Raw genomic sequence first — 14,682 nt, forward strand, 5'->3', positions numbered from 1 at the left:
TCCATCCAGTTTAATCACAATTTGTAACAATATCCCATTGTTAATAAAATCTCTTCACGTAAATCGTTCACTCTTTCGTACCTAATATTGAAAGCTCAAGAATTAATCCATAAAATTTAATATCCACTTTGTTTGCAAATAAGTCATTAACCCTTTATTTCAAGAATTGAAAATTCGTTATCGAGCCAGTTCATTGTGAGCACTTACTCGAATCGTTAATTACACTCGAACTTCAGATTGTATTACTATCGTTAAATAAACATTTGAACTCGATAATTTGAGAGTTAATTAAAACCGTCCAATGCCTCAAAGTTTTAGTTTCGTGCCACTCGAACTTCTTGGACCGGTGGTGGCCATCTCTTGTACTTAGTTATAATAGAGCAATGAACAACTTCACAGTTAACTGCTGTGGTTGGAAACTTATTATTTAAAAGACTTCAGGTTTTTCTAGTGTACTTTGGAAACAATTCTTTTAACGTGAATATTTAGCAATCTCTTGCAAGTAAGATTAAAATGCCTTAAAATAATTTTGTAAGTTAAGTTTAGTAATATTTTCACTTTTTCTGAAACTTTTTTGTATCACTAATTTAATAGGATTGAATAATTCAATTGTTTTCAAACCTAATATACCTAGTTTAAGATCCCTCTTTTCATTGTTAAAATATTTTCTATTATTAGATAAGAATCTCACATAAGTCATAGTTAGCAATTTCCCTATGCTTTTGAAAGATGTTCAATAACTAAAAAATACAGCTTCGCGTAATTTTTGTGAAATACCTACCTAGTTTTTTTATAAATCCGTTGTTAATGATTTTGAAACATGTCGATGTCACGTTTTCGATGCCAAATAAAAGGACACGATAACATCGAAATAAACAAATGTTATTCAATGGCACATAACCCGTACGTAGAAAAAATGGAGGAAAGGAATAAAATAATGACGAAATAAAATATAATCGTACGAATATTATAATAACTTGTAATAAAACCTCAGAGTCGGGCTCATTAGAATACGTTCACGGAGTCCATTCCCGATATTGAATATTTTCCCTTAATATACGTCGTTAAATTTAATATTAAGGAAGGGTATCTTCGGGGAATGATTCATCTGCCTGGAACGGTAGTTACGATAAAATTTATTTTGGGTTCACGCCTAACGTGTTATGTAAATAGTTGATGGCAGTCGTTAGGAATGTTTACTATTTTTGGGTTGGTATCATGAGCACAATTATCTAAAGCCCTGTGGAGGTTTAGTACTGGATAACTAAAAGGCTGGGTTGCACCATGTTTAACAAACGTCAAAAATCTATCAAACAACATATAAAAAGCACCGGTTATAGTTACCGTTAAATTAAGTAAGTGCAACTCAGCTTAAGTATTCATGTTTCCGTTAATGTTAATAATACAAAAACTTAGGCTGGGTTGCACCACCTAACTTTTACGGTAACTGTAACGATAAACCGGTGCTTTTTGTATGGATTTTGACAGATTTTTGACGTTTGCAAAAGTTGAAGTAAGAAGGTGCAACCCAGCCTTAGTTGCGAAAATTAAAATTCTACTATCTATAATCTTATTTAGTCAAGTCAATTAACGCTAATATTGTAAAAAAAATTAATAGCCTTGCCTATAAAAAAGTTTCTGTAAGTAAATCCTTATTAAGTGTATGTGTAGGACGTTCTTACCTACTTCAGAACTCCGCTACAAGTACTACTAACTACCTACTTGTATCATACTATACAGATATAGATAAAAATGAATAGAACTCTCACAATTGCCATTATTATATGTGGAGCACGGCGATAGATTTTTTATTGCCATAGGCAATCAATACGGCCATTGTCCGGTTGTCCTCACATTTTAGGGTTCCGTACACCTTTTGAAAAAAGGAACCCTTAAGATTAAGTGCTTGTGTGTTTAAGGCAGACTTACCTACTATTACATGTTATCAATTTTAATCCAATACTTTGATCATGTTTCTTGTTAAGATTCAATTTTATTTTAATCTCCACCAATATTACAAAGAGGAAAGATTCGATTGTTTATTTGTATTGAAACAATTCTTTCTTTGTACTGGACCGATTTAAAAAATCTTTTACCTTTGGGTTTCTACATTATCGCTGATGAACATAGGCTATAAAATATTTTCAAAAAAGGAGGTATGAAGTTCGCCGGGTCAGCTGTGTTTACATTATCTGACCCGGCGAACTTATAATAATAATCTGTTAAATATCTTGCCACCTGTAGCTACACTCATACCTAGGATGCGATAAATGACTATGAATATGAAGCTTACTAAAAGCCCTTATTACCAGGGATGTTATGGATATCCGTAACCGTAACCGAAACCGATTCAAAAGTTTCGGATAGTTTCGGATGTAGACAGTTTAAATTATTTTTTGTATCGCATTATATGTAAAGGCATAACAGCCTGATTTACCTTTATAATGCCATCTACTTAGTATACATTTTTATTTTTTTATTACTTTTTATTCGATGTTAAGTGTGCAGCCATAAATGAACCGTGTTGGACAACTATTTCAAATTACATTCTGAAGCACAAATATTCGTAACCGTATCCGAACTTTCGGATATCCGAAATAAAAAAATATCCGTAACCGAAACCGGTATAATATTATTCCTAAATCCGTAACCATATCCATAACCGAAACTACATATCCATAACATCCCTACTTCATACCCTGACAGGTAGAGATGCCCTAACAGGTGCATCACGCAGCTTACAGAGATTAGAGGTACAAGGCTCTAAGCGGCAACCACATTCAATTATGCTAAGCAGGCTGTGGCAATAAGCCGGTTATCCAGAAACAAAAGGCAATCTAAGTGACTGGTCTGCCGTGATACGAGCCATATTATGTAAGCATAATTACATACTCTGTAGGTAGAGGTAGGTATATCATTACTTTTAGAAAAGACTGAAACCTCTAAAAGAACTCAACCAATTATTTTGCTTCACTAACCAAAGGAAACCCTACTAATCTTAAACCAGTAAATGCGAAAATAACTCTGTCTATGTGTCACGCTTTCACGCCTAAACCACTGAATTGATTTTGATGAAATTTGGCATTGAGATATTTTGAGTCACGGGAAAGAACATAGGATAGTTTATCCCAGTTTTGAAACATAGACGCGCGCAATAAAGGATTTCTGTGGCAGACAAAATTTCACGTGGGTGAAGCCGTGGAAAAATCGAGCAAAATATTAATTATTATTCATGTAACTGAGGACTCATTCTCAATAACTAACATATTTCTTCTACAAAGCTTTCGTGAGCAGAGCGATGAACTTTGATGACCCAGAGGAGAGTTCTATTTCCAGGTGAATCACACATAGTGTAAAATTACTTTGTGTTCATAACTTATTTAAGATTGGTTTACGACGTAAACGTAAACTTTGTGTCAACTTTTTCGTCTGAAAAAGTACTTTTGCGCTCAGTTTTATTTAAACCTGCAATTATAAGAAAAATACCACTAATATTCGCCCTTACATTTGAAATTAAATCTTTCAACGCGTCATTTAAATTAAAAAAAATGAATTTTCTTTTTCAATTATTAATGTTTACGTTAAAAGAAAATTTTGTTCAATAAAATAAGTTAATTATACTTCGGGTCTCAACCGAAGACGATTAATAATTACTTGCAGCATTACATGAGATGTTGCTATCTTCGTCACACCTTTAGAGTTATAATGTAANGAGAAACTCATTTATATAGCTTTATTAACTATCCCTTGTTCTGTGAATGTGGGTTTCATAATGGGGAAGTTATTATTTCAAAAGTTATGAAGCAAAAACGAGTAAATTCTGGAAACCGGACACTCCATTTTAGGCCAAATTTCGCCCGTTTTTGAACCTTCGGATTTTTTCAAGGCGTGATGTAAAACCTGGCGGTCTTCTAAATATGCTCTCCATCAAGTCAAGAGTCTTATAAATACGTGTGATTTTTTTCAAGTCCGTACTTCAATTTTAAAGGTACTTTTTTCGCCCCAGTAGGTCGATCGGTCGTCCCCGTAGAAATGCCCATAAGTAAACCATACGAGTTCCTATTCATTCAACTTTTTGTAAATCCTAATTAGAGCAACAACCACGAGCTGTCAAACGAAACCAATTTTGAAATTTGAAATTTAAGAGCGCTTTCCCTTCAAGTGGCATTACAAAATTCCATCCTGTATATCGATGTCAATTTAAAAATCATTTTATCCTAATACGAGTATGTGCTTTCCGCCCGCGGCTTCGCCCGCGTGAAATTTTGTCTATCACTGCAAAACTCTATCGCGCGCGTTCTTGTTTCAAAAACAGGGATAAAAACTATCCTATGTCCTTTCCCGGGACTCAAACTATCTCTATGCCAAATTTCATCAAATTCGGTTCAGTGGTTTAGGCGTGAAAGCAAGACAGACAGACAGACAGAGTTACTTTCACATTTATAATATTAGTAGGTATAGACTAAAAGATAATATAGAAGTATAGATTGTTATAAATGCGAAATTACTCTGTACGTGTGTTCTTTTCATACATAAACTACTAAACCAATCTAGATGAATGAAAAACCAGGAGAAAGACATAGGAGGATAGTTGTTTTAATCCCGGGTTTTAAAGGGGAAACACACTAGCTATTATAGTTTTACATATTATCTGTGGTTTTACTGTGACAGATCGAAATTCACGGAGGTGAAACCGCGCGCAATAGCTAGTATTTTACAGTTCTACATAATAACTACCTACTGTTCAAAATATTATCCTTAGTAGGCCGGTTGTCTCGGTTCCCAGTGCCAGAGGCCGTATGTTCGACTCCCGCACAGTACAATCATTTTTTTTATCCACAAATTATATTTATTTGCTTGAACATTTTATTTGTATCAATCTGGGCGTCTTACTAAAATAACACGGTATTAGTGATTCCTAGTCTACCTAAGTTTATTTCTTTGTGTAATAGTGCTCCCAGTACAAGCTTTGTTTAATTTGGGTCTAGATGGCGAGGAGTGAAACTGGCCAAGGATATTTACTATTAACATTATTCACCTAGGTACAAAGATTTGTCATTTTAACTTTGTTTGAGTTGCTTATCTCTAAATGTTTTCAGAATAGTATGTACCTACCTACTATGTTTAAAACGAAGTGTAGGTATTTTCAAGCCTAACTACCTGTGTACAATGTTGAGTAAATCCAGGTATTATACTTCGGGTCTCAACCGAAGACGATTAATAATTACTTGCAGCATTACATGAGATGATGCTATCTTCGTCACACCTTTAGAGTTATAATGTAAGAAAGTATTTTCTGTCCTACTCCCACCTTGCACCGACTGGCAGCCCCGCGTCACCTGATTTCATTACGTGTTTTTGGGTTATCGGAATCACACCTCGCATTCGGGAAATAATTATATTTTGAATAAATATGGGAAAACGAAAGCGTTCTAGATCTAGGGATAGTGATTATGATAGNATTATACTTCGGGTCTCAACCGAAGACGATTAATAATTACTTGCAGCATTACATGAGATGATGCTATCTTCGTCACACCTTTAGAGTTATAATGTAAGAAAGCATTTTCTGTCCTACTCCCACCTTGCACCGACTGGCAGCCCCGCGTCACCTGATTTCATTACGTGTTTTTGTGTTATCGGAATCACACCTCGCATTCGGGAAATAATTATATTCTGAATAATTATGGGAAAACGAAAGCGTTCTAGGTCTAGGGATAGTGATTATGATAGTATTTTACGGAAAATCAAAAAGTTGGAGTCGAAATTACGAAAAAGACGGCGCTTATCATCATCAGCATCGGTGGAAGGAGAAAGTGATTCTTCGTACTATAAGAGATACGACACACAGGAATATGAAAATCATAGTTCATTACAAGGTAAATTACAATATAATTAGAATCTAAGTGTAACAAAATATAGAAATTGCACGGTTATGGAAAACGGAACTTCAACCTACCTACATAATATTTTTAATGGGAAAACATATTTATTAAGTATAATGTTATACCTACCTGTTCCGTACGAAATTATCTAAGTTTTAATATTGGAAAATAGTGCTTAGTTGTGTTATGGCATTTTATTTAGCCCACAATAATAGTATTGAGGCAATTTTTACTCCACGTATACCGTGTTGAGGATATAATACTCGTAACTCCACTTCAGTGTTGAGACAGCTCCACGTAATTCGTGTTGAGGACAAACAAACTCCACTTTAATAGTGTCGAGGCTACTCCGCTTTAATAAGCGTTGAGGCTACTCCGCTTTAATGAGCGTCGAGGCTACTCCACGTAAACCGTGTTGAGGATTAATTATACATACTCCACTTAATCTGTGTCGAGACACCTATATGTACTCCACGCAAAGCGTGTCGAGGGTATACTCCACTTTAAAAGTGTTGAGGTCTTTAACATATAGTTAAATGCTATATGCATTCTTCCATGCTAGTTATGGTTAAAAATAGAATACTTACGTTTATTATTGCTCCTTGACAGCGGAAAATTACGCAGATGATAACGCTGACATCTACGGCGACTGCCATCCCGAGTCAACAGAGCCACTTGCCGGACCATCTACGTCGCGAGCTGCTCCCATACCTGCGCCACCAACAGAACCCGAATCTGTGACACACACAGTACCTGTGTCTACGCAACAGGACCCGTCGAGTGTCTACGTAAATGACGCTCCGGCAACATCTATTTTGGATGAAAATACACCTTCATTAGACCCAGAGATTCTTCAACTGCTTGGCGAGGACCCCACCAGTCAGAAAAATCATGGAGAAAATCTACATAAGGATATCGCACCTAGATGGGCACATATATTAGCTAACGGGCTTTCTAAAGAGATCCAATTAGAACTAATAAAATGTTATTTACCGCCAGAAAACTGCCCAAATATGAGAGCCCCAAAACTCAATTTGGAAATCAAAGCAGCTCTGTTGGAAATGAACATTAAAAAAGATTTATACAGCCAAAGCAAGCAAAATCAACTTGCTAGTAGTCTCTCTGCTATAGGACGAGTTTTGAATTGGGCCCTGGCATCAAATAGTACTGTTCCTCAAGATATAATAAAGACATTGAGTGACGCCGGCAGACTCATATGCGACTATGAATTTAACGTCCTTCCGTTCGGCCTTTGTACTGCCCCATTTGTTTTTACAAAACTACTAAAACCCGTTCTAGAAAAGTTACGCACGTCAGGTTTTTTATCTGTAAATTATCTTGACGATTTTTTATGCCTAGGTAGTTCATATAACGAGTGCCTGTCAAATGTTAACACTACAAGATCCCTTCTAGAATCATTAGGATTCATTATAAACACAAATAAAAGTGTAATGATACCAAGTCAACTTTGCAAGTTTTTAGGATTTATGTTTGACACTAAAAACATGATAATTACCCTACCAGAGGAAAAGAAACAACGAATAAAAAGTCGAGCTACAGAGCTTATGTGTAAAACCAAATGTACTATAAGATTTTTTGCTGAATTTATCGGACTTTTGACCGCCGCATGCCCAGCTGTCAGTTACGGTTGGATGTACACTAAACTGTTTGAAAGAGAGAAGTTTTTGGCCCTAAATTATTCTGAAAATTACAGTAAACAAATGAAATTAAGAGAAAATGTAAAAAATGAATTTTTATGGTGGCGAGATAACATAATGACGTCTTTTGCTAACATCCGTAAAAATAACGAGTATTTACTCGAAATTTTTACTGATGCTTCAAATACAGGCTGGGGCGCTGCATGCAGTGGTCAAAGTGCCAACGGAAACTGGACAGAGACAGAACTTGTACTTCATATTAACGAACTTGAATTAAAAGCCGCATTTTATGGACTAAAAATCTTTACAACTGATTTACGGAATTGTAATATTTTACTACGAATAGACAACACCACTGCCATATCATACATAAATAGAATGGGTGGTGTTCAACATCCTCATTTGAATGATCTTGCACGAAAGATTTGGCAGTGGTGTGAGTCCCGAAATATTTTTGTGTTCGCATCATACGTTAGATCCTGTGATAATATAATTGCAGATTGCGAGTCTCGACGAATCAATATAGACACAGAGTGGGAAATCTCAGATAATGCCTATTTGCGAATTAGCACATCATTAGGAAAACCCGAATTTGACCTTTTCGCTAGCGCTCAAAACTATAAATGTAGTAGATATGCTTCATGGAAACTCGATCCATATTCTGAAGTTGTAGATGCATTCACATTTTGCTGGCGAAATATAAACTTTTATGCCTTTCCCCCATTCTGTTTAATTACTAGAGTCCTGGAAAAAATTTTGTCAGACAAAGCAACGGGGATAGTAGTGGTGCCTTACTGGCCATCACAACCTTGGTATCCATTGTGGTCCAAGCTTGTATTATCGGAAAAGTTGTTCTTTGGCCCTGATGAATTCCTATTATATTCTCCTTTCAGAACCTGCCATCCTCTTCACGCGAGCCTTATCCTGGTGGCAGCCAAATTATCAGGGAATCAATGATTAAACGCGGTGTACCTCAAGAATCCTTAAATATAATGATGGCTTCTCTTGCAAAAAACACATTGAATCAATACAATAGTTCCATAAAGTCCTGGTGGCATTTTTGTAAAGAGAATAACTTAGACGTTTACGAGGCTAATAGTTCAACAGTATTATCATTCCTTACCACAAAATTTGAAGAGCACTATACTAGCTACAGCAGTTTAAACACTCATAGATCAGCTTTGTCACTAATTTTAGGTACGGAGGTAACTGTCAATGATTGCATTAACCGTTTCCTTAAAGGTGTCTATAGACTTACTCCCCCAAATCCGAAATATAATTCAACATGGGACACAAACATAGTGTTGAATCATCTATCCAATATGTATCCATACGACAATATCTCACTAGCTGATTTGTCACATAAAACTTGCACACTTTTGGCTATTGCTTCCGCTCAAAGAATGCAAACTATCAGTTTAATCAAATTAAATAATATATCAAAACGAGACAATGCAATTGTTATTAAGATCACCGACTTAATAAAAACATCGAGGCCCGGTTCTTGTCAACCACTCATCAGATTGCCATATATCCGTGAAAATCCCAGTATTTGTCCCGCGTTGGCTGTTGAAACTTACATAGCAAACACCTCTTCCTTGAGACACATTCTTTCGGAGGAACATCTTTTTATTTCTGTGCGAAAACCTCACAAAAAAGTTGGTTCTCAAACATTAGCACATTGGGTGAAAAAGGTGTTGCTCGATAGTGGTATAGATATTTCTATATTTGGAGCACATAGTACTCGCTCGGCATCTACATCCGCCGCTCACAGATCTGGGGTTAGTCTGGAAGTGGTCCGCAAGGCTGCGGGTTGGAGTAACTCCTCTAATGTTTTTATTAAGTACTAGCTTTCCGCCCGCGGCTTCGCCCGCGTGGAATTTTGTCTGTCACAGAAAAACTTTATCGCGCGCGTCCCTGTTTCAAAAACCGGGATAAAAACTATCCTATGTTCTTTCCCGGGACTCAAACTATCTCTATGCCAAATTTCATCAAAATCGGTTGCGAGGTTTAAGCGGGAAAGCGTAACAGACAGACAGACAGACAGACAGACAGACAGACAGACAGACAGACAGAGTTACTTTCGCATTTATAATATTAGTTGGGACTATAGAAGAGAAGTAANGAATAATATATCAAAACAAGACAATGCCATTGTTATTAAGATCACCGACTTGATAAAAACATCGAGGCCCGGTTCTTGCCAACCACTCATCAGATTGCCATATATCCGTGAAAATCCCAGTATTTGTCCCGCGTTGGCTGTTGAAACTTACATAGCAAACACCTCTTCTTTGAGACAGATTCCTTCGGAGGAACATCTTTTTATTGCTGTGCGAAAACCTCACAAAAAAGTTGGTTCTCAAACATTAGCACATTGGGTGAAAAAGGTGTTGCTCGATAGTGGCATAGATATTTCTATATTTGGAGCACATAGTACTCGCTCGGCATCTACATCCGCCGCTCACAGATCCGGGGTTAGTCTGGAAGTGGTTCGCAAGGCAGCGGGTTGGAGTAATTCCTCTAATGTTTTTATTAAGTACTATCGAAGAGAAGTAATCGATACAAATGAAAATGATTTTGTTAATGCCATATTTGGTACATGATTTGTTAAATAAAACAAAAGGTTAATTGCATTTATTTTATTAACATCGTTAAGAGAACGATAAATGTAACATTATCTTTAAAATGATTTAANAGAAGTAATTGATACAAATGAAAATGATTTTGTTAATGCCATATTTGGTACATGATTTGTTAAATAAAACAAAAGGTTAATTGCATTTATTTTATTAACATCGTTAAGAGAACGATAAATGTAACATTATCTTTAAAATGATTTAAGAAGGTTGTTTAACTTATTTAGTAAATTAAGAAATTAAATAATTTCACGTCTTTTTCTCACATACATTTTTTATTTTTCTTATCTCTTACATTACTTTGCTCTAAACATCTGCAAGTAATTATTAATCGTCTTCGGTTGAGACCCGAAGTATAATTAAGAATCAAACGAACTCACCTGGTGAAGTTTGATTCCAATTATGCGAGGGTCTCAACCGAAGACGATTACATCCCTATCCCACCCAACCCAAACAGATAAACAAAAATAAAAAATATATTTTTAATAACACAAACTTTGAAATAATGAAATCAGGTGACGCGGGGCTGCCAGTCGGTGCAAGGTGGGAGTAGGACAGAAAATACTTTCTTACATTATAACTCTAAAGGTGTGACGAAGATAGCATCATCTCATGTAATGCTGCAAGTAATTATTAATCGTCTTTCGGTTGAGACCCTCGCATAATTGGAATCAAACTTCACCAGGTGAGTTCGTTTGATTCTTAATTATATCTGTGATAGAATAGAATGATAGACAGATCATTACTTGTATGAGGTGTATCTTGTAAGAATAAGGTAAGGCTCTTTTTATTCTATTTAGGTATTTAATTATTTGGTGCCTTATTGAGAGGGAAGTTATAATGAGGGAGAGGCATTACTTGTGTAATAAATAAAATGTTTAGATTATCTACAAAACCTTTATTGCCTGTTTTATTAAATATAACAGTCTACATTATATAGATGTACCTAACTTCAGACTTCTTTAGTGCTGGAACACTCTTTCGGTGATGTGGATGTCGTCGAAGTGTTGCGGGTACTCTGTTCCCTTGTGGTAGACGACAGCATCTATGAAGTACATGTTGGGTTGGATAAAGTGGTGGGATACAGGGCGGTCAAGCGGGTATCCGAAGGGCTTGTCATCCAGCATGAACGATTCCATAGGCTCCAATTCCTTAGGCATTTGGACACTTGGGTACACATATACGAAGAATTGCAGAGGGAATCCACTCTTAGTACCTCTAGGAAGCATAAGCCTCTTAGGCAGGTCATCGTAGCTCTCCATCATGTCAACAGGCAGTTTGTTCTCTGCCAACAACTCATAGATCTGGTGGATGGACAGAGAGTCGTCCTTAAAGTGGAAGAATTCCTCGGAGCTGCGCTCAATCACATTTTCTCCCTTGGTAAGCTGGTGGGTGAACCAGTCCAGTTGAACGAAGTTCATCCAGTTGTCCTCGAACTGGATAGGGTAGCCCTTGCTGTCGTATTTGGGACCAACGAAGATCTTAAAAGTGGCCTGCTCGTTAACGTCAGACTTAACGTTGATCTTAACCGTGAATGGTTGCCTGTTCAGACGTGGCTGCAGAACCACGAAAGATTTCTTTGGGGCAACAAGTTCACTGTCAGAGTAAATAATGCTGTTCGTGGCATTGAAGGGGTGGAAGTCGAAGAAGGTGAGCAGCTCACTGATTTCAACGTGGTTGATCTTGACACCGATGTAGTGAAGGTTGTCTTGAGAGTAGGGCTGCACGTACTGCTTGTATTGAAGTATGAAACCTACGATCTTGTTGTAGATCTGGTAGAAGGCAGGGTCACGCAGAGAAGTCTGGTAGAAGTCGAGCGCGGTCGGAATGAAGGAGTAGCTGAAACAAATAGTGATTATGTTATGTCAGGGCTTGACTAACGTATATTTGTAAAAGGTACAAGTAAAATATTATGTATAACCCCGTTTTACCCCCTTCATCTATCTTACGCAGTTTAGATTTTTTCATGCAAATGTTTTTTCCCGCTAACTCCCGTTCCCGGGAGAATCTTGCAATATCCTGTTGTAACTAAGCTTTTAGTTTACTAAGGTTCCTGCATGCCAAATTTCAAGCGTCTAACTTAAGCGGTTTAGATTTTTCATACAAAAGGATTCCCGTTCCCGTGGAAATTTCGGAAATTCCTTTCGCAGTGCACCTTTACTGTACCTAAGCTACGTCTCTTCCAAATTTTAAGTGCCTATGTTTAGCCGTTTAGGCTTAAGGCGCACACACACGACGAAATCTTAAAAAATGAAGTAACTTCTCCCGTTTTCCCAAAATGTCCCTTCACTACTCTGCTCCTAAGTATACTATTACATGCCTAGAAGTATGAAGAATAATTGTACCAAGTTTCGTTAAAATCCGTCGAGTATTTTTTGTTTCTATAAGGAACATACAGATGGACAGACAGACAAAAAATTATGTAAATATATTATAAAATCATTGTTTATCAGTTAAATAAAAATATTTTACCGCCCTGATCAATCATGTACAGAATTGACCTGTCTACATATTTATTTTAGGTATAGATTTAAAATGTTAATTTAATACACTTTCAATTAATCGTAAATAAAATACTCACTCGTCGTAAGCGTTGTAACTGTAAGGAGCAGCACCCAAGATACGGCGAGCAGCCATTTCGTAAGAGCGGTGGTAGTGGTTGTTTCCAACCTTTTCGTACAAGTCAGGGTTCGCTTGCCAGAAGTTTCCGACAAAGTTGATTGATTTGGAGTTGTAGAAGTCCACCTCATGGTTGTACTGAAAATAAAAATACAAACAGTCATTATTAGTCACACAACGTTACGTTATTAACTAAGAAGATAATGCTTTCAGTTTAGTTTTCAATACTCACAGCTTTGAACTGACCCTTCTCCAGGTAGGACAGGAAGATGTCTTCGTAGTTGCGGACAAAGCGCAGGTCGTCAAGGTTCTGCTCAGTCTGCATGTAGTAGTTGTTAGGCCTCTGAGCGAAGGGGTAGAAGTTGGTGGTCATAAACGGGTAGTAACCGTACTTGAATGGCTGGTACCAGGAGAAAGTAGGGATCTCACCCAGACCGTTGGAAAGTCTTTCCATGTAGTAACGAGCCAAGAGCTGTTGGTAGAAGTAGTAGTATAGTTCACCACGTCTTTCCTTGAAGATGCCCAGTGCTACTTCGTCTCCGTGCTCCCAGAAAGGCAGAGAGGCGTGGAAATAGGTATAGTAAGCATTCCAGCCAATATCCTCAGTTAGGTACGAAATCTTGTACTCATTGTGACCGTAGGTGTGATAGTCGGAGTAGTTGGTGTAGTAGTAGTAGTATTCGCCCACCTCAGCAATGCCGTATTGTTCGAAATCTAAGTGGTCGAATGGCAGTCCACGCATTTTGCTGTAGTACATCTTGCTGAATGCACTGAAGTTGACGTAGTACTGAGGCCAGATCTCGTAGAAGGCAGGGAGAACTAAGTCTTTGGTGTCAATACGCTGAAGGACGGCAACGTAGAAAGCATACGCGAAGTATCCTTCATTGACGTGAACGCGAGCCCAGGCAGCGGTATTGTAGAAGGTGTCGAAGTCCTTGGCGTAGTAGAACAAGTCATATAGAGCTATGACTTCTTGTCTCATCTTGTCATCGAAGATCGAGAAGTGGCTGTACTTAGGGATGTATTCCGTGTCGTACAGCTTGAAGAACGCGTCAACGACTTCTTTATTCTGAAAAAACAAAAGGACAATGTGTAATTTGATGGTCAAGCAAGCGTAATAATTGTAAGAAATAATGTTCTAAATGAATTAAGTAAATTAGAAACTTCACAAACCTCGTACTGATTGACGTGAGCCTTGATGTCGTACTCTGAGCCAACTTTGTAGTAGCTTGCATGCTTGTTGACTTGACTGACGGCTTCGAAGAGCTCCAAGATTTTGTACTGTCTTTCCTTAGTTACAGGTTGAACTAAAACAAAGAGATCAAGATTTGTTAAACCTAATAATTTATTTTTAAAGTAAGCTTGATTGGATTAGACATAATTTTATTTTAATAACGGTGTGTCTAATGTGCAGTTATGTGTTCTACGATATTTTAAGTAGAATCTTTAGGCATACAATTATTATACCTGATGCAAAAAAATCGTTCTTACAAAATATACTTGTAACACAAAGTCGCTCCCAGTGCTGTTTGTGCTCTTGGATCTTCAACTACACAACGGATTTTATTTGGTTTTGAGCACTCAGTTGAGTACAATACGAGTACATAAGGGGTACTTTGACCCGTGCAAAGCCGGGGCGCTTAGCTAGTATCCATAAAAGTACTAATATCAAACGCAATAAAGATCTATCTTGAAACTTAGCAATGCACAAAAATTACAAGTGTTAAAAAGACATTAAGATGCACTTACTTGTTTCAGTCTTCACATGGTGATGGTACTTGAAGAAAGGAGGTTGATCAACGGACCCGGCCAAAGCCAGGGCCACCAGAGACGCCAGAACGACGACAGTCCTCATCTTGCTCTTCCTGGGAGACAACTGTG

General features: G+C 37.3%; 2 protein-coding genes across 2 annotated transcripts; one reads left to right on the plus strand and one right to left on the minus strand.

Annotated features, from left to right (window-relative positions):
- Window positions 1–5,490: 5,490 nt before the first annotated feature.
- Window positions 5,491–8,500, plus strand: LOC114353559 (uncharacterized). The gene is made up of 3 exons (XM_028305610.1): window positions 5,491–5,879; window positions 6,495–7,128; window positions 8,437–8,500. Exons 1-3 carry the CDS (start codon window positions 5,687–5,689, stop codon window positions 8,498–8,500), a joined length of 891 nt encoding a protein of 296 aa, XP_028161411.1. The 5' UTR covers window positions 5,491–5,686.
- A 2,565-nt stretch (window positions 8,501–11,065) lies between these two features.
- On the minus strand, window positions 11,066–14,682 carry LOC114353553 (arylphorin subunit alpha-like). Its single transcript, XM_028305602.1, has 5 exons — window positions 14,551–14,682; window positions 13,975–14,108; window positions 13,034–13,870; window positions 12,764–12,939; window positions 11,066–12,021 (listed from the first exon to the last, which is right to left on the minus strand). The coding sequence occupies exons 1-5, from the start codon at window positions 14,654–14,656 to the stop codon at window positions 11,145–11,147; spliced, it is 2,130 nt and encodes a 709-aa protein (XP_028161403.1). The 5' UTR covers window positions 14,657–14,682; the 3' UTR covers window positions 11,066–11,144.

This window comes from Ostrinia furnacalis, unplaced genomic scaffold (assembly GCF_004193835.3).
Source record: "Ostrinia furnacalis isolate ACB-3 unplaced genomic scaffold, ASM419383v2 OfSCF1743, whole genome shotgun sequence".
Taxonomy (NCBI): Eukaryota; Metazoa; Arthropoda; class Insecta; order Lepidoptera; family Crambidae; genus Ostrinia; species Ostrinia furnacalis.